This window comes from Drosophila suzukii, chromosome 2L (assembly GCF_043229965.1).
Source record: "Drosophila suzukii chromosome 2L, CBGP_Dsuzu_IsoJpt1.0, whole genome shotgun sequence".
NCBI classification, from domain to species: domain Eukaryota; kingdom Metazoa; phylum Arthropoda; class Insecta; order Diptera; family Drosophilidae; genus Drosophila; species Drosophila suzukii.
The window spans coordinates 15,425,525-15,450,029 of NC_092080.1; the positions used below are offsets into that span (position 1 = coordinate 15,425,525).

The 24,505-nt window shown below is 36.8% G+C and overlaps 1 protein-coding gene across 1 annotated transcript; it reads left to right on the plus strand.

The window, feature by feature from the left end:
* The first annotated feature begins 1,437 nt into the window (after window positions 1–1,437).
* DIP-eta (Dpr-interacting protein eta) lies at window positions 1,438–23,444 on the plus strand. The gene is made up of 12 exons (XM_070996670.1): window positions 1,438–1,622; window positions 7,768–7,976; window positions 8,766–8,863; window positions 10,649–10,794; window positions 10,849–10,910; window positions 13,710–13,868; window positions 18,303–18,431; window positions 18,514–18,651; window positions 19,972–20,124; window positions 20,189–20,242; window positions 21,123–21,215; window positions 22,571–23,444. Exons 2-12 carry the CDS (start codon window positions 7,856–7,858, stop codon window positions 22,765–22,767), a joined length of 1,350 nt encoding a protein of 449 aa, XP_070852771.1. The 5' UTR covers window positions 1,438–1,622; window positions 7,768–7,855; the 3' UTR covers window positions 22,768–23,444.
* The last annotated feature ends 1,061 nt before the right edge of the window (window positions 23,445–24,505 follow it).

Sequence of the window (24,505 nt, forward strand, 5' to 3'; positions counted from 1 at the left end):
TGGGGCACAAAATGTAATTAAATGATAGATCTTGACGAACAACTTTGAAGCACTCTTGAACCGATCGCTCCCTTTAATTTAGTATGAATTTTATTTCAATTAGAAAAGACTATAATTCCGAAATTTTAAAGAAATGCTTTTGAATTTAGAAAGTAGGCATCCAAATTCAAAATTAACTTGTGAATAAGGACTTTAATATTATGGTCTTAAATTCTTTTTTATATTAAATTAATAAAATTAACTTGTTAAAAACAAAATTGTTTTCAAAAATGAAAACGATTTTTCTAGCAATGTTAATAACTGGACATCAAATTATTTTAAAAATAGTATTCCTAATATTCAATCAAACTTTTATGATCTCAGAATTTAAATTTTTTTGTAATCTTAAATTTAATAGGAATTAATAAGAACCAATTTTGTTAAAAAAATTGGCTTAGAATTAAATGTTTTGTTGTTAATAATAACCATTTCAATATAAATTAGCTCTAGAATTAAATTTTTGGTTGTTAATAATAACCATTGTTTGTTTTTGGACAATGGAAAATAGTTAGTCTTTTCAAATATTATTTTATTTTACTAAGGATGCACATTTGTGTCAAAATAACTTTATCTAAAATGATTGTGTTATGCTGAAAAATTAAATCGAATCGTTTGTCATAGGTCTCCAGGTTTGAAAGCTAACTAACTTGCAAGTTTTAATTAGCTTTGAAGAGATTTTTAGGAGTAAAATAATTGTTTAACCTCTGCTCCTTTTTCCCTTACCTGAAACCAAGAATGTAAACATTTCAAAGAATCTTTATCGGATTAAACTATGTGATTATCCCATCTGCGATAATCGAAGGCCACGACCAATGACAATTCGTTTTTCCAACGCACGCATTTACTTACTATTACGACCCACAGCCCCACCCCCTCTATTAACCCACCCCTTCATTACCCCCCCATGAAGTTGACCCTTTTCTACGCCACAGAATTCATTCATAAATGCCAAAAGTATGCAGAGAGAATTTCCCAGTGCTTCAATCGCTTTCAATCCGTTTCAATCGGCGCTTTCAACCGAGCGCTGAGAGCGCTTCAACCGTGGTGAGTTTCCCAAGCACACCCCCCATTGGGCAGCCCACACACACACAGACACGCCGTGGAAGTTAGAAAAAAAGAAGCACAACGAAGTGAAAAGCGCCCGCCAACAAAAAGCAAAATAAAATGTGGCCCAGCAACAACAAAAATCACAGTTGTCTGATTCGTTCGCGAGGCCGCAGCCCACCCCCCGGCCGCCCACTAAAAAACACCAACCACCCACCCACACACACACACACAGGCGCCCACCCCCGCCCACCGAAAACGACGACGATTCGCCAAAGGAGCATCTTCGGAATCGCTCGGCAATCGCACGCGACTTTAGTCGCCATCGTTTTCGGTGGCCTCAGTACTTCGACGACTTTCGGTTCGTGCGGTTCACTTTGGGTCCTTTGATCCTGGACGAAAAAAATCAACCTGAATATCCTGAAACCTGAACTGAATCGCGAGTGTTTTGCCGCCAAGTGTTGCATTCGTGCTGCAAGTGAATTAAAATGATGCTAAAACATGAGTGTTTTGAGTGCTGAACTAAATTCTCTATAAAAGTTGGTTATTGCTCTAGGCCGATTTCCAAAAAATTAAGAAAATTTACTTTAGACTAAATAACCCTAAAAATTCTTTGTATAGGGCTGAGAATTACTTTTCAAATTAATGTAGAGATATCTAGAAAACAATGGTTATCAGTTTAAATATCAAAAAAATCTCAGTGTATTTTAATATCTGTTTTTGACAAGGAGTTTTCTAAATCCTTTTTTAATCTCTCGTTTTGATAATATCCTTCAAAGGAATTCAAAAACAATTTGATAGAATTTTCGGTTAGATCAACAACAAGTTGAAATCGCTCGCGTGCCAAGTCGCGCGCGTTTTTAGCCGCTTGTTGGCAATTTAGCCGCGACTTTGGCGACATTTGACGTTAGCTGCGTGTTTACTGTAATTATATTTAAAATAAAAACAAAAGCCGAGTTATTTATGAAGCAACAACAATCGAGCCACCCTCGGCGGTCAATGGTCGTCACATGATTTGCTTTTTGCCCATGCTTTCCCGCTTTTGTGCTTTCCTGCTTTTGCTTTTTGCTTTTGCTAACTGCAATGCGTGTGGTTGATGTTGCCGAATGTATAGACTGAAATTTGCCTACAAATGTGTCTGGCCCGGCACTCCATGCTGTTTATTACGGGTTCGAGTGGTCGGAACAGGAGTGCACGGTTTTAGGCCCGCCAAACAATTGCATATTTTATGTTTCACGGCTGCCCGGCTGTAATTTAAAGTTCATTGATATCCATAAAGCCCAGGGCAAACGCCTGTCCTTTTGCCCCATGCCCCTTATGCCACGCCATGCAAATCCGCTGTCTGTTGCCCATTTGTTGCAAATATGTTGCAGCGATTTCGCCCGTGCCCCGGATATATAATACAACCCCTACCATCACCCAGTAATTTCCCGCAGGACGGTCTGTTTTCGATTTATGGCGTTTCTCTATCATTTGCATTTTACATATAATTTCTGATCAGTTGTTATCTGCTTGATTGTGATTTCAGTTGTGTGCCAAAAACCAAATGGTGTGTGCAGGTGATGGTCGAAAATATATTATGGAAATTAAAACATGTTGACTCAAGTCTGCTCGACTTAAATCCCTTAATCCAAAAACACTACCCCCTCCCAAATATCACTTGCAAATTGCCCATAAAAATAGTTCTTCTTTAGGGATTCCAATTGCCCCCAAAGCGATATCCAAATTGTTTGCGAAACCCTTCCTCGTCAGCTTGACATAATGGGCAGCATGTGAGGAGCCATTGTTGTTGCTGTTGTTAATAACAAGCGATAATAATCAACTTCCGTGCTGGAAAAAGGAGGAGAAAATTCTGAAAATCCGGGCGAAATTCTGCTTACCTCAAGGCGCCGTCAGCTGAACAGTTGAGTTATGCAAATTTTATGCAGGGTCCGTTAACTGGGCTTCCCCCATCTCGGCTGGATTAAAAACTGGTAAGCTAGACGGCAAATAAGTTTGAAAAATGTCGAAGTGGCATCGCGATAGAGGTGGAAATTTATCACGTGTTAATTAATATTTGCCTTGGAAATTGAATTTAGGTTGTTAGTGTGTTGCCTAAGACGATTAGCGTATGCATTTTACTTTTATATGGGCACACTTTTCATCGTTGTTATTTTAAAGAAAAAACAAAACCTTACATAAAACAAAAAGCCGCGGCAAATCAGGTGCAAAAACTTGTTATATTTCAGCAGCTGATTATTTAATATTTGGTATAGTGTATATCTTAAGAGGTTTGGCGTATGCGTTGTACTTTTATATGGGCACACTTTTTTCATCATTGTTACTTTAAAGAAAAAACACACAATAGAAATAGCTGGGGTAGTTTGGGTGATCAAATTTTGCTATTATTCAGCAGCTGATTAAAACGTGTTAATTAATATTTGCCTTGGAAAGTGAACTTAAAGTCTGTAGTGTATAGCTTAAGAGTCTTGGCGCTTGCATTTCAATTTTTACGGTCATACTTTTTTATCATTGTTATTTTATAAAACAAATCTATTACGACACACAATACAAATAGCTGGGGCAGTTTGGGTGCTGAAAATTTGCTATAATTCAGCAGCTGATTATACACATTGGAGCTTGGGGGAGAAGGGCCCTGTGCATGACCGAAACCATAAAAATAATATATGACTCGGACGCCACAAAGTTGCCATGAGTACCTCTTATTATTTGTCATAAATAAAGTTGAGCTAGGAAGACTTTGATTATGTAAAGCAAGTAGGAGTTTAAGTACATAATAAAGTTTTCTATAAATTTAAGCACTTAAACGATCTGTGCAAGATTTTCGGATAAACATTTCTTTACAAATGGTCTAGTAAACACTAAACGTCAGTTCTTTTTTGTCTGACAAGTGTTACCTTAAGGAACAGAAAAACAAATCGCCTGAGCCATAATAAAAATTTTAACATTTTCCAAAAGATGAAATACAATGCTACTAAAATAGCCCATAATGTTTTTGGTAAAATATGTAATTTGTAATAATTAACTTTAGAAACTAATTACCAGGCTATTAGAAATTCAATGCTCCATGGCAGTTTTAGGTAACCCTAATATTAGTTTGCCTGGAAATTTGTCTATTAAAACATATACAAGTTTGTAAACAGAAAAAAGAAAGAAAACTTTTATTCAGCTTGGGAAAATGCCAAATTAATAAATTTAGGGCATTAAGAATGGCCCATTTAAATCTGTCGAAAAATTATCGAAAGTAAAAAAGATTTTATGTGTTGGTCAAAGATAAATAAAAAATTTTTTTATATTTAAACATTTTTTTATGGTGATTTTTAGCAAAAAGTGCTTTTACAAAATGTTTCGACACTTTTTTAATATTTTAAATTTTAAGAACTGGACGTAAGTAAATTGTTGTTATATGTAGAAAGTCTGAGCAAGGTTTAAAATGCTAGTGAGGACGAACTTTTGAATTTTGCATTAGAGACAATTGCACTCAATAGGGGGTTACACAGTAATCTCATCGGTTGGAATTTGATTGAAATTTTTATGATTTATTCCTTACACAAACAAAAACTATTATTAAAACAGATGAAGTCTATCATTATTGCGGTTTATTATAAATGTACTCCCCTTAAAAAACAATCTTACTTCCCTCAACTTTGGTTGGCACTTTACCCTATGATCGTTTTTAATTATCAATGGTTGACTAGTAATGATCATAATCAATGCAAAGAGCGACTTTCGACACTCGCCTCGATATGGCTTCGGTTTGTGGTCAGGCTATGGGTCTGAAGGCCCAGCCATCACCTGTCCGTATACTTGTCCGTATCCCTGTCCGTATCTCTGCCCCTGCCCCTGACTCCGACTCCTGACGTGGCCCGCATGCTCTAAATTATTAATAATATTGCCATGCCCATTTGCTAGACATTTTTAGTGCCTACCGCCGTTCTTGGCCCGAACCCTCCCCCTCCCTTAACCATTTGCAGTGCTGTCGCTTGCCTGTTGTCTTTTGTAGTCTACTTTTCTGGGCATGCAATGCGGATTTAAATGGCTTTGTGTGTCCGTATGTATGACAAAGGACACATACCACACATGCCGGCAACTTTGCTTTCAATTGCGCTAAATTATGAAAAAATCAATACGAACTCAAAGGGAGGGGACAAGGAATTTTAATGAAATGTCAGTTTAAAATGGTTCCTGTCAGTTTGCGGGCGCCAGAAAGTAGGCTTTTATTTTTCCAAGCCAAAGTTCGTTTGCATGTAGAGCCAGAGCCTCATGGCCGAGACAGCTGGAAAGTTAATCAAGGTTCCCCAATCATAAGGGCGGAATTTGAACGATTTTGATATCGGAGTTTTACTCCTTTTTTATTTTGGGACCAGCACTCGTTTTATGTTTTATACAAAAATAGTTTGTATGCAAAGTTTAGGTTCATCAGTCGATCAATATTAACTGACGACATAGAAAGTTTTCTTTTTATGCGAAATAAATAAATAAATAGATAGTTCTTAAAAGTATATTTTTATTGTAATCGGTACATTTATAGCTGCAGCTATATATAAGTTCTAAAAACTATTGAGTTTGTGAAGAGAATACAAAAAAAGAAGAAAAATTTAAGTACAAATAATAAAGCAAAACGGGATTATTTTAAATAATGAAAAGAAGACTTAAGATTTGGAATTTATAAAAACTTATCTTCTCCATTTTTCTGATTTTTTTCCTGAACTGCCCAGTTTTTAAATGGTGTCTGCTACTGGTGTGCCTGCATAAAGTACAATATTCTGTAAAATAAAAAGTAGATCAGCATTCTAAAAATATAAATTCTAATAAAAATTGTTTGTTCCCAGTAGATTTGTAAATCGTATTGTATTTGTGATGGTTAAATAAAAATAAGTTTCTTTTGCAATTTTATTTGCATTCATGGATGTATTTTATTGAACCCAACTAACAGCCGAGTCATTTCATGTGAGTGAGTGGAATGCAAATTGTTTGAATTTACTTCAACTATATTAAAACACCTTTCGATTGAACTTATTTTAGAGATTATTTGCCTAGGCAATAAATATTGTTATATTAAAAATTTATAAGAATTATAGTAAATAAGACTGAAAATTTGAAATTTATAAAACTTATCTTCTCCATTTTTCTACATTTTTTCCTGAACTGCCCAGTTTTTAAATGGTGTCTGCCACTGATGCAAAATTGAAAGTAGATCAGCATTCTAAAAATATAAATTCTAATAAAAATTGTTTGTTCCCAGTAGATTTGTAAATCGTATTGTATTTGTGATGGTTAAATAAAAATAAGTTTCTTTTGCAATTTTATTTGCATTCATGGATGTATTTTATTGAACCCAACTAACAGCCGAGTCATTTCATGTGAATGAGTGGAATGCAAATTGTTTGAATTTACTTCAACTATATTAAAACACCTTTCGATTGAACTTATTTTAGAGACTATTTGCCTAGGTAATAGATATTGTTCCATTAAAAATGAATAAGAATTATAGTAAATGTCCAGACAAATTTGTTGAGGAAAAAACCCTGCCATTCATGACCCAATAAACCCTGATCGCCAAATGCTGATTACAACTGCATTGGCGAGCCTTGGCCCGCACAAGTTTTGTCGCCCATGTCACTCAGGAGGTGAACTTAACTCAACGCCGGCATAAAACACAACTATTTCGGACCCTTCAGAGGTTCGCAAGGATGCACATGCCCGATTTGATGCTTTATTTACGAGCTCACTGCGATGCGGCTGCCAGCGAAACATTTCATTTCCGTTCCGTAAACAGTTTTGGCCCACCGGCCACGTTTAAAAGCCGTGAAACAAAACGATGTGAGCCGGGCCAAAATGAAATGAGCAGAGAGGCAGAGCATGCAACACCTTTTGCCAGAAGATAGTTGCCGCTTGGTAGTTAATTTCTGGCAGCTGTTCGCCTGCAGAATTTACACAGCCAGAACACGCAAAATAAGCCGAGAGCGTGGAGAAGGGAAATATATGTTGAGTTCGCCTCGATTCGAGTGCCGAAAAAGTACTGAAGGATACACAAGGATACAGAAGGATACGGAAGGATATGTCCGGAGAGGAAGGCTGTTGGCCCTACGGCTCTATGCTTTAAACTTGAAACTTTTTAATTTGGCGTATTTTTCGACCGGCATCGCGATTATTGTTTGCCATTGTTTCGTAGTTTTGATTCTGTTTTCAAGTACTTTTTGTTGAACTTTGCCCTGTTGCCTGTTTACACGCATAAATAGCAGCGGCAATAGTCAGAAGTTGATGCCATTAGAGGCGCGCTAATGACTGCCAATTACGAGGTGCGCGGATATTGCCCACTCAACCCATCGCCATAATTTCCAGGGGTTACAGGTGCTGATGGGGATTATCTGGAAGTGGAAGAGCAGAAATTGGGGTCCTTGTCGGTGTTTTTACACCTCATTTACGCAAGCGTAGTTCTTTATGAGTTGTCCCTACCTGAGATAATAAGATAGTATTAATATTTCTTAAGCTTCAATAGTGTACTATAAATGGAAATACAATTTAAGTCCCTTCATCAATCAATAATTGATTAAATATTTAAATATTTGGTCTGTAGGCGTAGTTTAAACTTTGTACTACAGAGTTTATATTATTAAAGATAGCCCCAGCAAAATTGCTAGGAAAACTCTGGTCCTATTTAACCTGCTTTCTTACAAACAGCTCTACAAGTGATTATCCTTTAAGATAACTCAATGGTTTCCGGTCACTAACCAACTCAATCAAAGAAAGTGAAACAAACATATCCAAAATGCAAACAAACTCTACTCAATACCGTGCCCAAGCCTGTGCGATAAATGTAATACTGCTCCTAATCCTGATGAGTCAGCAATGCAATCCCCAGAGAGTGGAGGTGCCAGCTGAAGTAATCGGTAAGTCAATTTAATGGAGCTTGAATGAAGAGCGATTGGGGAACTCAAGCCATATTAAAATAGTCGATAACAGCAGCTTCTTATGTGTAAACGGAGAGATATTTGTGTTTTGATAATTCCCTAAGAGAAAGTCCTAATTCGGTTAAATTAAAAATAAATTTCCATTTATTTATAATATATTTTTGACATTTATGATATAGTAATCGCATTTCAAGACGTTGACTTTTCAAAGATGTCCTTAACAAGTCAAAGGGTTTTATACGTAATAAATTTGTTGACCATTTTTTTATTAAATTGTTTTTTCTGTGTTTTGAAAAAAGGTAGCCATTTACAATAATAATTATTATAACAGGAGTTTTGGTAACATGGTAAACTGCCGGAAATTAAATTGTAAATATACTGATTTATTTATAAAAATGTAAAATTTCTACTTACATTATTTAAATTAAATTAAATTGTGAAGTTGTTTTTAAAATTAATTGAATTTTTCACTAGATAATGTATGTAGAAACTTTACATTATTGTATGTTAAATAAACCTTTTAAATTAGTCAAATTTACTAGCTCGCTAATAATTGTTCGTAGAATAGTCACAAAGGCTTAATTTCACCAAACCGCGCTGACCGACATTTTGGGATAACCAGAAAATAGTTATATGGAACACCCAACCCAAATGTTTGGTCTACCAAATCACTATTTAAGCTATCAATTTGCATTATATTCCAATTATTTGCCAATCAAGCATGGCCACACCCTCTCACCACGCATATATCCCTTGACTTTATTGCAGTTGATCCCAAATTTAGTTCTCCAATTGTGAATATGACAGCGCCCGTGGGACGTGATGCCTTCCTCACATGCGTCGTTCAGGATCTGGGTCCTTACAAGGTGAGTTTGGGGATGGGAGACCAGCAATCCGTTGATAACCGAACTTAAATTAGCAAATCAGCTTGGCAGTGCTTCCGCCATACATATCATACAAATCTACCCCAACATCCTCTTCGCTGCCAGCCGTGGGCTCAATTACACACTCAATAAGCAGCCACAAAACCGAAACCGGCCGCATTAATATTCATTAACATTTCACCATCCCCGGACACGGGCGTGTAATCTCAAAGACCAAATCTCGACACCCAAAAGCGGGCAACAAGAGTTGAATGGCAGTCGGAATGAAAGTGAAAATAAAAACATAAATAGGGATATGCCGGGGCTTACTGGATGACAAAAGCGAAAATCACATAAAAAGTAATTGAAATATGAATGAGGACGTGTTAAGCGAGTCCTGCTACTCGTCCTTCCCCCAGTATTCTCTGCTTTTATTTGTGTTTGCATTTGCATTCGTTTGTCTCGTTGGGGGAGCAAGTGTATCTGTATCTGTATCTGTGTATCCCTGTATCCTTGTATCCAGGGCTCTCCGGCAGGTAGATCTCCATTGAAGTGAAATGCTTTGTCGGGGTTGGCAAACCCAGTTCCGGATCCGGGTCTGTTAGGGGGGAGAGCTATGGTATAGGAGGGGTTGCACACCCCCCAATTCAGTGCCGTGCACAATTAAGCAATGTTCCGCTCAAAGATAATTGAGCAGGCACTTGGGTGTAATTACTTACTTTATGCTGACAGCCTGCTGGGACCCCAAAACAAACCCAAATTCAATTTATACGAAAATAATTCATTAGCCTTCGATTGAGACGTCTGAATATTAGCCAGTATTTTATTTATTTATGTGAGCATACTTAAATATGCGGTTTCACAAATAAGTCAAATAGCTTCACGTGTTGACATGTCGTCGTCGGTCAAATGGAATGAAAAGGGCCCAGTTGTGATTCCTCATTTTCACATGCAAAGGTCGACGGAGTAAAGGGTTGGACCTCCTCACCCATATTCAAAATATTTCAGCTTTTTAGCTTACAAGCTGCGTGCTTTATCGCATAATAATTTACCTGGGTAATTGTACAATTACGAGCTCCTCCATGGGAACTGTTTGGCCAGTGTGTGCGTGTGGGCTAAAATTTCTTGAATAGTTCTGGGAATAGATTTTTTGTGTATAATTGAACAGCGTTGCATGCTCGTTATGTTCAATTTGGTAGTGGGACTGATGATGAGGAAAATCCAGGAATGTGATAACAGTCGGGAATTTCTGTTATTTATTTTTCAATAAACAGACATTATACAGAAATGTTTTATTAAAAAATTATGAAATAATATGTTTTATATGAGCTCTGATCTGCCTCAAAGAGCCTCCAAACTTTAAAAATGAATTTACTAATTTACCGAAAGAATGATTTTTTACACAGACACAAAATATAAGATCAATATCAATTTAATATTACGATTTAATCTTCACATTTCAATTTTTAACACCCAAAAATGTTAGTTTTTCTTAAAAAAATATATATGTTATTTTTCTTAAGTGAGTCAAAAAGGATATATAAAATCAATACTTAATAGAATCAACTTGATATAATAATCTTATAACTTGAATTATCAAGCTATTTTGTATTAATAGTATTAAAATGATATGAATACAAGCAAGTTTTGTGTTCAATAAACATTTATTTTATAGCAAAACTCTGTAGGGAAAAGCACTGGATTAGAGATGTTGTATTTGTAGATGCAACTTATAACTTTTCGAGAACAGTTTTCAGTTCTTAAATTACCCAATCTTCTTTATAACAGGTAGCGTGGCTGCGGGTCGACACCCAGACAATCCTCACTATACAAAATCATGTTATAACGAAAAATCAACGCATTGGCATTGCCAACTCTGAACACAAAACCTGGACAATGCGCATTAAGGACATTAAAGAGTCGGACAAAGGATGGTACGTACATTAAGTGAATTCACCGATTCGTCATGATAATTGGGAATATTTCAGGTACATGTGCCAAATCAACACGGACCCGATGAAAAGCCAAATGGGCTACCTTGATGTTGTGGGTAAGTTGGTGAAGGGGGGCCAAATTGCCAGAGGTTTATTTTTTGCTCATTACGTTTCGGTGGCCAAACAATCATACGCCTCGTTGCCGGGTTGCCTGGCTCTTCCATTGTTCGAACCGTATTTCGCGAAACAGAAATATTAAAAAATTAAATGCAAAAAGAAGAAATAAGCAGAACAAAACGTTTCTACCGTGCGCAAAAAGAGAGAATAGCACTTGGCCGAGTATGGGAGTCCGAGGCTTATTAAGTACCGCCGGCTAATATGCGAGAACCCAGGGAATCAGAGAACCAGGAAACCGGGAAACCGGGAACTCGGGGACCCAGCAACTCTGCAAACAGAGTTCCCCATAGGCGACTTTCCATTGCGAGTGCTTAAACATGTTTAACCGTCCACTGAACCGCAGAAATTGTTGATTTTGAATTAAAACGGCAACGCAGCGGCGAGAGGCATCGTAAGAAATACTCCCGGCCTATGAAGTGTTCACCGGGCACATTTGGACTGTCCATTTGCGGTCGGGTTTGCCCCCATTCCGACGTAGCCCCCTATAGCAGCCAAACCCACTCAACTGCCTAAATACCTCTCGCTGGCAAATCTAAATCAAAGCGCTAAATATTTTAGCCACCATTGCAGTCGGCGCGGCATTCACCGGCAAACACGAAAAAGTATAATCAACTGTGTGTATTTGCACTGGATAATCAGCGGGCGGTGTACAGTGGGCCAAAGTGCATTGAATAGTGAAAAGTTTAACAACCAAATTAAAGAAATATAATTTCAGAAGTAGTATAATAAAAAGGAAAAATAAAATTGGCAATCTAAGAAATCGAGATTGGCATCATTTTCAAATAAGTATTCAGGTCCCTTTGGCAATATGACACTTAAGTTTCGACTATATGAACGGATTTACTTAAAAATGTCATGCAGGCTACAGAAAATAGGGGAATTTATACATTTAATCAGAACATACATTTTTAAACATTTGCTATAGGTTGCTATAGGCTCTTAAAATAAATCCAGTCAGTTTATAGAAACTTAAGCTGACACTAGCTATGGCGATAACCTAACTTAATAATATTAGTAAAAGTAAATCCGGACATATTTAAGGGTCACCACTTTTTTATTGTTTTAAAAATCCTTGCAAAATGAAACTTTATAGGTTTTTAATGCAGTCTATTAATGGAAATTTAAGCTAGTGTCATACGGCCATAACCTATCTTAATAATGTTATTAAAAATTAATCCGGACATAGTCAAGGGTCACCATTTTTTTTTGTAGTTTATAATCCTTGCAAAATTAAGCTTTAGAGGTTTTTTAAATAAATCCAGTCTGTTGGTAAAAAAAAAACAAATAATAAAAATAAAATAAATAAAATCTAGTCATAAGCCCATTTTTTACTTTTCAAAATCTTTGCCAAAAAAACTAATATTTTAAGGAAGTATAATTTTAAAATATACATAAATAGAATTAGGGTTTTCTAAGATCTACAAAGTGATACTGTTTTGTTCTTTTATAGTGTTTAATTAGATCAGGAATTTGTTTATAGGCCCTGAAAATACTGATACCACTGTAACCCGCTTGAAATGGTTGCGAGGGAAAATCCAGAGGAGCCGGGAAATCGGCCACGGAAACGTTCGAGTTTCGAACAAGTGGAGGGTGGATTGTGGACGGTGGTCGCTGATGATTTTCGTGACCGAGTGCAGTTAAATAGTCGACGACAAACCGAGGCGGAAGCGGCACAGCTCTCACCTTTTTGGATTTTCCAATGGCTCCCCTCTTGTCTACCGTATTCTTTCCACACATCCACGTGCACGCATTCAGGATGTGCACATAGGACTGGCTTTTGGGGCATTTAAGCAGATGAAATATTCATAACTCAATATCCACAAATTTCAGTCTTTTTCAACTGAAAGTTAAACCATTCAAATCGAGCATACCATCTTAAAGTAGACCAACAACGCGGGTTTCACTTACCAGGGACCCGACTTGTTTTCCAAACATTCCGAATGGATTTCGAGATCCCAGAACCACCACCACCAGTCCAGTAACAATTTCTAGGGCTGCAATTTTCCCGCTCCCAGGCTAACCTTGGCCACTTAATGACCATCCAGTGGTCACCGGCCAGCACACAGACTGACTCACTCGCTGGCGAGCTTAACAAGCTGTTTGTCAACACCAGCACATTTTTTGGTCATTTACCGACCACATAATTGCGGGATATTATATGCATACAATCCAGGGACCAGCCCTCGTCCTGGTATTATTACGTTTTCACGGTTCATAGGTTTTCCGCTGTGGGTGTCCGTCCGCTTTTCTGTCCGTTGTCCGTTGTCCGCCGTCCGTTGTCCGTTGTCCGCTGTCCGTTGTCCGCTGTCCTTACCGCAGCGACGGTTGTAATAATTTGTGTGTTTCGGGACATGTGAAAAGTTTGTCCTTAAAACAAAGGCAAATGCGAGGAGTGGGGAGACCCCATATCGCCAGAGGGTCGAGTGCAGGCGGGAATATCCGTTGGCGGCGGACGCAAATGAATCACTGCCGCTGGCCACCCGAGAACCAGGCCATCCGAACAATCCGAGCTAATTATTTAAATGAAGAATCACAAATTTAAATTATTTAAAATGATTGCAGTTCGCTTTTAAATTCTCCCATCTCTTCCATTTTCCCCCTTCTTTTTCTCTTTACATGTGGAATGCATTATTTTTGCAATGTTTGTTATAAATATTATCTAACCACGACAAACGTCTGGCGACCTCGATGGCAAACCGATGGGTGAATGGTGCTGCTGCTGCTGTTCCTGGCTGCAGTACCGCCGGATATCCTAGATTATCCTACGAGCACGGACATGGTCGTTCGCGAGGGCAGTAACGTGACGCTCAAATGCGCCGCTACCGGTTCGCCAGAGCCGACAATTACATGGCGACGTGAAAGTGGAGTGCCCATCGAGCTGGCCAGCGGAGAAGAGGGTAAGTCGAGGCCCATATTGTGCTGTAAGAGTGCAGCACACTGCCAACAATTTATGTGTACTCTTTAGAAGGAAACTTTAAATTCTGTTTTATGTTTTCTCTGTAGAAAAATATTTATTTATTCGGTGATTTTTGACTTATTGTCGGATACTCTTCAGAATATCATTTTTTTTATACTTCAGAATTTCATATTTAATTTAATTTAATGAGAAACTAATGGGAATAAAATGTTAGCTTCTTTATTTTATTTCGTTTTTTTCAGTATTCTGGGATAACATTTTTTTTTAATATTTCAGAATTTTTAATTTAACAGGAAGTATCAAAAATTAATGTCAAAATAATACGAAAATAATCGAAAATAAAAATCAAAATACAAAATGTGTTTATTATTAGTGAAGCTAGCAACAATCTTTAAAAATGTAATGTGGTATTACTAAAATTTCCTAGTTCTTACAAATGCAAGGGTATATAAGCTTCGGCTTACCAAAGTTAATTTTCTTTCTTGTTACATATTTATTAACGTATTTAAATAATAAACACAGCCTCGTCATAAAATTAAATGTCATGTAAAATAGAATACTTGAAAGTTGTTTTGCCCCTTTCCTTTTATTAACACAGAAAATGTTGGTAATTGTCTAGATTGGCGGCCTATGCCTCGAAAAACAAATTAGCGTTGAAGTGATGTGCATCTCCTGCATATTACATAGTGTCAATACTGACGTATACTTGCTTTATGTAGAATACTTTGATCAATAGATCATATCTGACGAACATCTGTTTTCCACTGGAAACAAATGTTTGACCGAAATTCTGGACAACAAATCTATTAACTTGTAAGGCTTCAAAAACTTTGTTGAAGCTTAAATATCTTTAGTCCTTATAGCAATCTGATTTTTAATGGCTTTTTGTTTCCTTACATCAACAAATTTAAGTCGGATATTTTTTGAAAATATTTGTTTGTGTAGCCTTTTGTTTCTGATACAGATTTTAATATTTTTGTTTGTTTACCTAGTAGTAGTATACTACTATATAACGTACTGAATGTACATATGCTTGAAATTGCCAAAAATGGTTGAAATCATCGAACGAAGGATTTGCAAAAAAATATTTTATGCTTTTGAAGTTCTGACTCTAAACCTACTTTTAGGTCATATTAGCTCGACCTTTTCAGATAGTTTTTCTGATGGTAAAAATTGCCCTTAGCTTTTTTTCAGTTTCTCCCAGTACAGCAAGGCCACCCCTATTTGCACCCACCCCTCTGATTTGTAAGTACCTTTGCTGTTGCTGTTGTTGCCGACTCCACCGCCTGCATAGGGTTTGCCATCCAACATTTTGGAGTACTTTTACACAAAAAGGCAGCGGCAACCGAGTTGCCCATCAGCAGTTATAGCTGCAGCCTGTCCCTAGGCCGAGTCCTGCCCAAGGCTATCGAGTGGTGGGTGGAAATGGGTTGCAATGGGTGTAGGGTGGACCCAATTCGTGGCCATGGCACATGCACCTGCACCTGCCGACTGCAGTAAGGCCAGCATGCGAGAGCTTGGCCCCCTTCTGTTGCCCAGTTCGCCAGTTTGCCAGTTTGGCTGTTGATGATGATGACGTCTGACTGACAGAATTAGCAAATGGTTTGGGGGCGATCGTTGGTGGTGGCGAGCTGGCGGTCGGAGCAGACCAGATTTACTAATTGGCCTTGAAGTGTTCCCCCAGTCGAGAGGAGTTGCCAATTGGAAGTTCTTAGTTTGGAAAGTTAGCAGGCCCCAAAAACAGGATTCAATATAATTAAAAAGTGGTTTGTTAGTGAAAAAAATAATATTTTTACTAGAAACACAATTGGCTTGGTATATTAAACACAATTTATAATAAAAGTTATTAATTAAGTTAAATCAAAGTTCTTCATTTGGAAAGTTAACAGGTCCCAAAAATTAAAAAGGGGCTTGCTTGTGAACAGCAGAATATATTTACTAGTATTACATATGGTTTAATATCTTAAACAACATTTATAATAAAACCTATTAGTTATGTTAAATTATTAACTATTAATTATGTTAAGTCGAAGTTCTTAAATTGGAAAGTAAGCAGGCCCCAAAAACAGGATTCATTATAACTAAAAAGTGGGTTGTTTAAGAACAGCATTATATTTTTACAAGTAATACATTTGGATTAACATCTTAAGCACAGTTTATAGTAATAACAATTAATTATGTTAAGTCTAAGGTCTTAATTAGGAAAACCAGCAGACCTCATTATCAAGTTGCCCTATAATTAAAAGACGATTTCCCTATAACAAGTATAATCTTTTTTCCGTAATACATTTTAAGCAAAATTTCATATAATAATTATAAACTACATTAATTAACCCAAAGCTGCACAAAACATTAAATCTGTATTCCATTTTTTTGTATAATTTGAAATACAAGGTATTGGGGTAGCAATTTTAAACTTATTTTCCCATGTTATTTATAAAAACCTTTCCAGTAAGCATACATTGACATTATAAAGGAAATAACAAAAATGTACCATGGGCCACAAAAAAGAAGCGAAAGCAAAACATTAACTGGACTCAAATCAAAGGTGCTGCAGAAAAGATCCCCTGAAAACGTAAAAAGCCCCAAAACAGCAAACGTAAAACCGAAAAAAAACTCATACGGCTAAATGAGTGGATGCAAAAAAATCAGCATAAAGAGAACAAAAAGCTGGCAAAATGACCTTTTCGCCGGAGCTTAAATGGCTGCCACCCGATTCAGCCCTTTCTCGGCCAAACGAGTCTGCTTCCTGTCCGGCTAACTGCACTGCCCCTTTCCCATTTCCCCTTTCTCCGGCTCCATTCGTGTGTGTTTGTGTTTGGCAAGTCAGAGGGCTAGACAAGATTGGAAGTCAGGGGGTGCTATAAAGTTTGTCGGTGTTGGAGAGTGTATAATTCGAATACATCCTAGCTTTAAATATTCGTTTGCATTTCATGCGAGCAATTTGGATTAAGATAAGCCTAATACAAACTATTTATCTTGCAATTGTAGTATTTTTTTCATCAACAGTTGTTAAATAACTAACAATAATTTGTTGGAAATATGTAAAATCATCACGGATAAATACTACATAATTTAAATTATATAATTATTTATTTTTTCATTTTAAAAGGATTAAAATTAAATCACAATTATTCGTTGAAATCCTTTCCATGACTGAACAATTTTCAAAAAAAGCCATGTATATATATAAGTTATAATACCATTTAATTTGGTATTCTTAAGTTCCTTCTTAAGTTTTGTTTAAATTTTAAAAATGCTTAGTCTTGTTCTTAATAAAAACAATTTTTAGAATTTTTAAGCCAAAGAGTATTTCCCATTCCTTTTGCACTTTACCCTATTGTTTTCAGCCCCTTTTGGCTTTCCTGACCAAAGTTTGTTTCATTTGAAATTTGATTATTTCGTTCCGTGTTCGTCGCTGCTGTGAAATAAAATGAAATCGGGTGAACAGAAGTAAAGTTTTATGCCATGGCGGGGCTCAAACAAAATTACACGTATTTCGTGGCTATTACGTTTAATGACCGCACTGTGAACCGTCGGAACCGCAGAGGAAAAAAAAAACTCCGTTTGGGGGTTCGGCTAATAAGCGACTGGGTTGGACTAAAAATGGACCCTGGCTTAAAGGACCAAATCAATAAACGAAAAATCAGCATATTATTATGTGCCACAATTTTACCTAACCATATCAAGCGCAAACTAGCCAGAACTTCCGGTTCCGGTGCACCCAAACAGCAGTCTGTGTCGTCTGTGGTGTTGCCGGCTTAAACCAGCCTCAATGTCGTTTATATAATGCAAACATCGGTTCGACTATGATAACAGGATGTTTTTGTTGGGAACACAAAAATGTCGAGCAGTGCCATAAAAAGTCACCAGCGTTTAGTACATATATATTTGGTTGTGTTGCACTCAACTTTTGTTGAATGCGCAGCACCAGAGCTCCAGAGCTTAGAAAAATGTTATTACTACTGTAATAATGGAAAAGTTTGGCTCATACTTTTGTTGTTAGGAGGTAATTACAACAGAGTATTTCCGTTTATCCAACAAATAACTTTTTAAGAGGGTATAACTGCCAATGAACAAAATGCAACACGAATCTTTTTTATATATCCTGCATTTAGCGAAAACCTTATAACTGAAAATATTAAGTTTTTGTAGGGACTTAACAGGATGAGAAGCTTACTTAGGGCAAAGTTTATATATAATTAAATTTCTATAAATTATTTCACTTGTTTATTTATAAACCGATAATAAAATATTACCCTCTGTGAGTTCGATTGAGTTATAAAACGAATGTGTACTGTACTTTCATATAACACTTAAAACAAGTTATTGCTAAAATTTAAAGTATATAATTTATTTTTGCTTTTATAAGCACATAGTACAGCTTAAAAATACCCTTCATTTATATTTTCAGTCATGAGCATCGAAGGCACTGATCTAATAATACCGAACGTAAGACGTCACCATATGGGGGCCTACCTCTGTATAGCTTCTAATGGAGTTCCGCCCTCGGTGAGCAAAAGGATAACGCTTATTGTGCACTGTAAGTTTTAGCAATTCTTGTAAATAAATATATTTTTTATATATAAACATACATACATACATTTCTTTGTATCCCATTAAAGTCCCACCGATGATCACTGTACAAAACCAACTGATTGGAGCTGTAGAGGGAAAGGGCGTTACTTTGGACTGCGAATCTGAGGCCTTTCCCAAGTCGATTAATTACTGGACCAGGGAACGCGGAGAAATTGTGCCACCAGGTGAGAAGTTTGCCAGCTACTAATAAGTATTCAGAAAGTAAGCAATAAGAAAAGATCTTAACTTTTAGATAGTTAGGTGGTTAAGTAGGTGAAAAATCCTGATCAAAAGTTTCTTGACAATGGTCTTATCCCAACTATTTTTTTTGCGTATTTTATCAATCGGTCAGAAAAAATTATACATCTTGAATTCATATGCAATGTGACCTTAAAATAAATTTTAATTTTAATTATATTTTACAATTGTAGCATTTGGGATAATTTTGTTTTAATTAAAACGATTGTTAAATGTTGGAATCCAAACGTAAAATGCTTTTTTTATACGATTTAAAATGACCTCGCTACAGTGTATTCAAAAAGATACTTAAAAGTCTTTATCTTTTTACTTCAAAAATTATACCTCTACATAAACGTATCTAAAGATATGCATTGAGCATTTTAAGTATTTAATATCACTTTGTTTCAATAAAAGGAGATTAAAATGGTGAAATCTAAGCGTAAAGTTTTCTTTATATAGCTTCAGTTAGACATGCTACAGCATACTAGAAAAGATACTCAACTGTCTATTTAGTTGTAAAGTTAAAATGATCTCTTAGCATAAACTAAACTACATGTTTGTATTGAGTAGCGTCATTTTATTACCCGACACTCAGTGAGTGCTGGGGGACATTTAAAAGGTCGTAAACCGTGACGAGCACATTAGCACATTAGCACTAAGCCCGAAGCCAAATCAGACTTGCGAGCCATCCCTTGGAGGAAAAGTTCGCAGCTTTCCCAGCGGAGCATGCGACTCTAGCTAACAAACTGATGACCGCCGAGTGCCAGACACACCGAAAAAAGTTGTTAATTAGCTGATTTAGTCGCGCTGGCACTAACTAACACGGAGATCCTTGCCTGGCAGGACCACAGTCCTGCGGTTTCCCGAATGTCGGCAGGAGAGGTTATGGCAACGGCGATGGCAATGGCAATGCAATGGCTTGAAGTTGGGGATGTGCTGTATGCGCAGCCGTTGTCATAACGTGGAAATTAAATTAATTTACAATTTTGTTTCTGGCAGATTTTAATTGACACCAGAAAAACCGAATCAGCCAACCCACTCGGGCCTCCGGTGTGACATGAGTTCGTGCATAAATTTATGCCTGTCAGCAACATTGTTGAAACTTTTGCCCGCCCGTACTTACGGTCGATGTGCGCGTGACATGCATTTAATTATTAAATAACGCAAAATTTCAATTAAATATTAATTAGTTTATTATTTTAATGAAATATTAACTCAGAAATCAAACCCACCCCTCCCATTCCCTTGCTGCGGGCACATTTCAGGTGGCAAATACTCTGCAAATGTCACGGAAATTGGTGGATATCGCAATTCAATGCGGCTTCACATAAATCCCCTTACACAGGCCGAATTCGGGGCTTATCGGTGCGTGGCAAAGAATTCCCTTGGCGATACGGATGGCACAATTAAGCTGTATAGTAAGTATTTCTAAGAACCCCTTATAGTTGAGTTGCGAATTCAGTTGGGTTTCATCGCCAACAGGAATACCCCCAAATGCGGTCAACTATGTGGAGAACTTTGAGGCCAGGCACAAAGGTGAGTTAAAGAACTGTAATAACATTTGGGCATTACTTAGCTTTTAGAAAAATAACTAGGGTTGCCAAAATAAACGATAGCACTATCGATTTTTTCGATTGTTTTAAAATTTATCAAATATCTATGGCTTGGTTCATCTGTCGGTCAGAAAATAATAAAGGTGTGGTATTTTTTTTAAAAACATATATTAATATTTGAGTATTAAGCTTAAATTATACAAATATTTTAGGTTTCTTACTTTTTATCATATGTCATTTATATTCTTAGATGTTAAACAATTTTCGATAGCACCGATAACATCAATGGTGCCCATTATCGAAGTTTTCCCAACTCTAGTAAAATATTTTCTTAAGATGTTAGAAATTTCACACTTCAAATACCCTTCTTTCGAACCTGTTTTTAAAAATGGGGTTACCCAACACCAAAACGTAGGATAAGCGAGACAGAGCGCGAGAAAAGCAAAATTTAATAGCCACTTGGCATAAATTTAAGATGAGCTGGAAATACTCAACTTGGCGGGGCAGGATTCATGGGAAATATAAAGCTGGGCGAAAAAGTAGAAGGCGAGAAAAAAACGCATAAATAATTCATATGCCATGCAAATCCGTTTCAAATCGTCAACGCCACGGATCAGGATTCACCTGGCAGGCAGACGAGTGGAATGGGAAGTGGAAGCTGCTGTGGTTGAGGTCAAAGCTAAAAGTTTGGATGGGGGTACGGAACTGAAAGGCAGCAAACAGCGACAGGTCTATTATGAATATGCATCACGGCGATGCGAATCCTTTTTGGGCAGTAATTTAAAGATACTCAAATACTCAGCTTCTGTGGTGGCGAGGCCCTAATAAACTTAACCACAATTCAATAATTTCTCGTTGCACAGGCAAGAAGCGAACGAAAGGCTCGGAGTCCCATCATCCGGCGAGGGCCCAGGAGCACAGTGGCGAGGATACGGAAAATCCGGGAAAAAGAAAAGGTAAGAGACCGGTAGCAAAAGGAAAGCCGAGAAAGAGAGAAAGTGCGGCGAGTGCGGCGTGCCGATTAGGGTTATGGGCCATATTTCAAGCATTTGCCCTGCGGTTTGGGTCCAGCTTAACAGGCCACTTGAGACGGGACGAATGCCATAAAAAAGGGGACCCAGCTACCCCACTGTTTAACAGATTTTCACACTAATTTGCAAAAGGGAGAAAGGAAAGACCCCCGAAAAAGTGAGGAGTGACGGCCCACTGAGCAAAGAGGGAAATCGTAGCATACTTTTTGGGGCCAGATAGCAGGTAAAAGTTTTCTTTATTCTCCCTGAGTCTCAGGCAATAATTGTATATCAATAAACACGCTCGGCTTGGCTTTATGGCAATTTAATGATTTGTAAATACTTGGCCACAATCAAATAAATGTTTTCCTGGTCGTTGGTGGCCGAAAGTTGAAATCCCCGTGCTTTGCTTTTTTATCGATTAAATAAGTGGCGGGAGAAGAACTTTATTTTGAAGCTCAATAAATTAGGACCAACAAGGATCGTTGCAATGCTCCATTAAATCTTTAAGGCACTATTTTGATATAACTTTAAATACGATTATGGGGAATTAAATAGTTTTGAAAGTAAAGAAATTTAGTGTATTATTTTAACTTAAGATTTAAATATGGATTAAAATGTAATATTTCAAAACTCAATAGTTAGGAAAAGTTGGGAATTAAGTGTAAAATTATTTCAAATAAATTCAATATTTTTTTTTTAAATCATAGTAAAAATAATTGCCTTAACATTTTAATGATTTTTTTATGAATCATAGAAAAAAAAAATTGCCTTTAACGTTGATTAAATATATTATTTATATGGCACTAAGACCATATGACACCTCTTTAAGTTTTGACTGACTGGAATTATACTAAAAAGTCATGGCAACACTTTATAAATTAATTTACAGATAATAGTAGGTTTATAAATAATTATTTAGAAAACAATCTAGTCAGTTAGTCAAAATTTAAGGACTTTCACTTCGATTAGGTCCCAACTGTCCATTTTATTAAACCGACTGCTATCGCGAGTATAAGAATTCTTTATATCGTCTATTGTTATCAATAACTCAAAACGGAGTCATGGGTCTTAAGGTATTAAAAAAATGTTTACGAACCTAACATTGAAAATTGGAAAGTGCCTGTAGTTCTGGACTCATACCCACCGCAGGGCGGGCTCTTTCCCCCACCGACTAAACCATAGCCCCGACCTGGCCAGCTAATCAGTTCACTCAAAAGCCTTATCCAATTTCCGCTGGTGCCCCAACCATCCCATTAACATACGAGTGTCTCCGTCTCCATCTCCTCCTCTACCCACAGCCGATTTGAGTCTGAGTGCGGAGAGTATCGACAGCATTTACGGATCCTCCGCAGCAGGGACTCGGCGGCAGGACCTCGGCGGTCTGCTCGTCCTGCTCCTGCCAATGGCAGTGGCCCTAACCATGGTACTTGCGACGGGAGGAGTGATGAGGAAAACTCAGATGACACTGCCGCCACAAACACTGACGCATGTTTGACACAGACGCCGAGTTGACATGGACATGGAGTCGACGCTAAATCTGAACTTGCAGCCGGATCTGGAGCTCCAGTTGGAGCAGAATCTGCAGTCTGTGGCAGCACAATGATGATTGAGTTTGTCAATGCCAAACGCTGCTTGGCGCTGATTTATGGCTCGTTGCGGCTGCTTTTAGTTAAAGTTTGTCAACGCGGCATTACATATATCAATGCCATGGTTCAGTGCGCATCTGTAGCCAGTAAGCTAACTAGGCTTCCTAATTCCCAATCGCTGTTGGATTCTAGTTAAGGTTCTAGTTTCGGGCTTCAGTGCAAACCTTGTAAAATATCGCAGATTGCAAATGTACATAGACGTATTGCAAGGTTTTTGTATAACTCTAGGATGTAAAGAAATGGCAGTTGGCATGGGGTTATGTATTATATAGAGTTTGTAAAAACCAGCTGTGCGCATAAGGAGTTATATTATAATACCTTTTCATTTATGTTTATTTAGTTCTCAAAGTCTTCGAAAAAGAAATAAAATATACTTTAAAAAATATTAAGGTAAAAACTACCTTATACGGTATACGTAGCTATATCGCAAAACTGCAAACCGAAATAAATATCCGCCAAAAGCTTAACAGCTTTAATGTATAAACACAATGTATGTATTAATTAGCTCAGCAAATGGCTGTGTTTCTCGAAAACTTTAACCTTTAAAAATGCTAAATTTAATGTTCTTTACCTCGCTTCATTGCTCCTGAAATTTAAAATGTTTAACAATGTTTAACTCTTTTTACCAATTTAATCACCGTTCTAAAATTAAAATAAATTTAATGCGATTTCTTTTTGGTTTCATTTCAACAAACAATCAATATTAATAAACAACAACAAAAAAAACAACAACGGAAATCCATTTCAGTTATTTAAAGGTAATATAAAAAGTACTATACAGGCAGTAAATTTAATGCGAAAATTAATCTCACGATTAAGTGCGAATAAAGCTCTATTTAATATAGCTAAATGTATATTTCCAGACAAAATTGAATTGTTACAAAAGCAAATTATATCAGTTATGTTTACATTGCTATTATAAACACATACATACATTTGTCAAATATCAATATTAATGAATATTTGTAAGCATCACATGTACATGACAGTGTAAGCGAATTGCCGAATCGACAGGAATATTTATAAAATAAATAAAAGTTTAACATTAAAGTGTTAAGTAAAAAAATGTCTTTAAATTTTTGGATCTTGGGTAACAATATGGTAAGGCAATAAATTTTAATATTAAAAAAATATATTTTTTTAATTTCAATCAAGATGAACCAATATAAAACGATATACACAAGTAGTATGCTTAAAATTTAGTTCTACGGCTTTTATACACCTTATTCGTAGAGTAAAAGGTTGTACTAGATTACGCAAAAAGTATGTAACAGGTAGAAGAAAGCGTTTCCGACTCTATAAAGTATATAAATTCTTGATCAGGATGACTCGCCGACTGAGTCGAACTAGTATGAACGCGAAGATCTCGGAAACTATATAAGCTAGAAAGTTTATTTCAGCAGGGTGCTACGCCCACTCTAACGCCCATAACGCTATAATATTTTTAATATTTTGTAAAGGTGTAAATCGGAATTTGTTCTGATTATCCTTAGCTATATACATCCCAAAAATTGCTGAAATTGGAACATTCAATTAAAAGTTCTTAACAAATAAAGTGTGTCATCTCGGAAACAGCCGATTTGTTGC

Bases quoted from the DNA above. Each gene is read 5' to 3' on its own strand.
- DIP-eta (XM_070996670.1), top strand. From the start codon at position 7,856: ATGCAAACAAACTCTACTCAATACCGTGCCCAAGCCTGTGCGATAAAT. The intron at 8,864-10,648 runs GTGAGTTTGGGG...TCTTTATAACAG, and splicing joins AGGATCTGGGTCCTTACAAG to GTAGCGTGGCTGCGGGTCGA. The intron at 21,216-22,570 runs GTAAGAGACCGG...CTCTACCCACAG, and splicing joins AAATCCGGGAAAAAGAAAAG to CCGATTTGAGTCTGAGTGCG.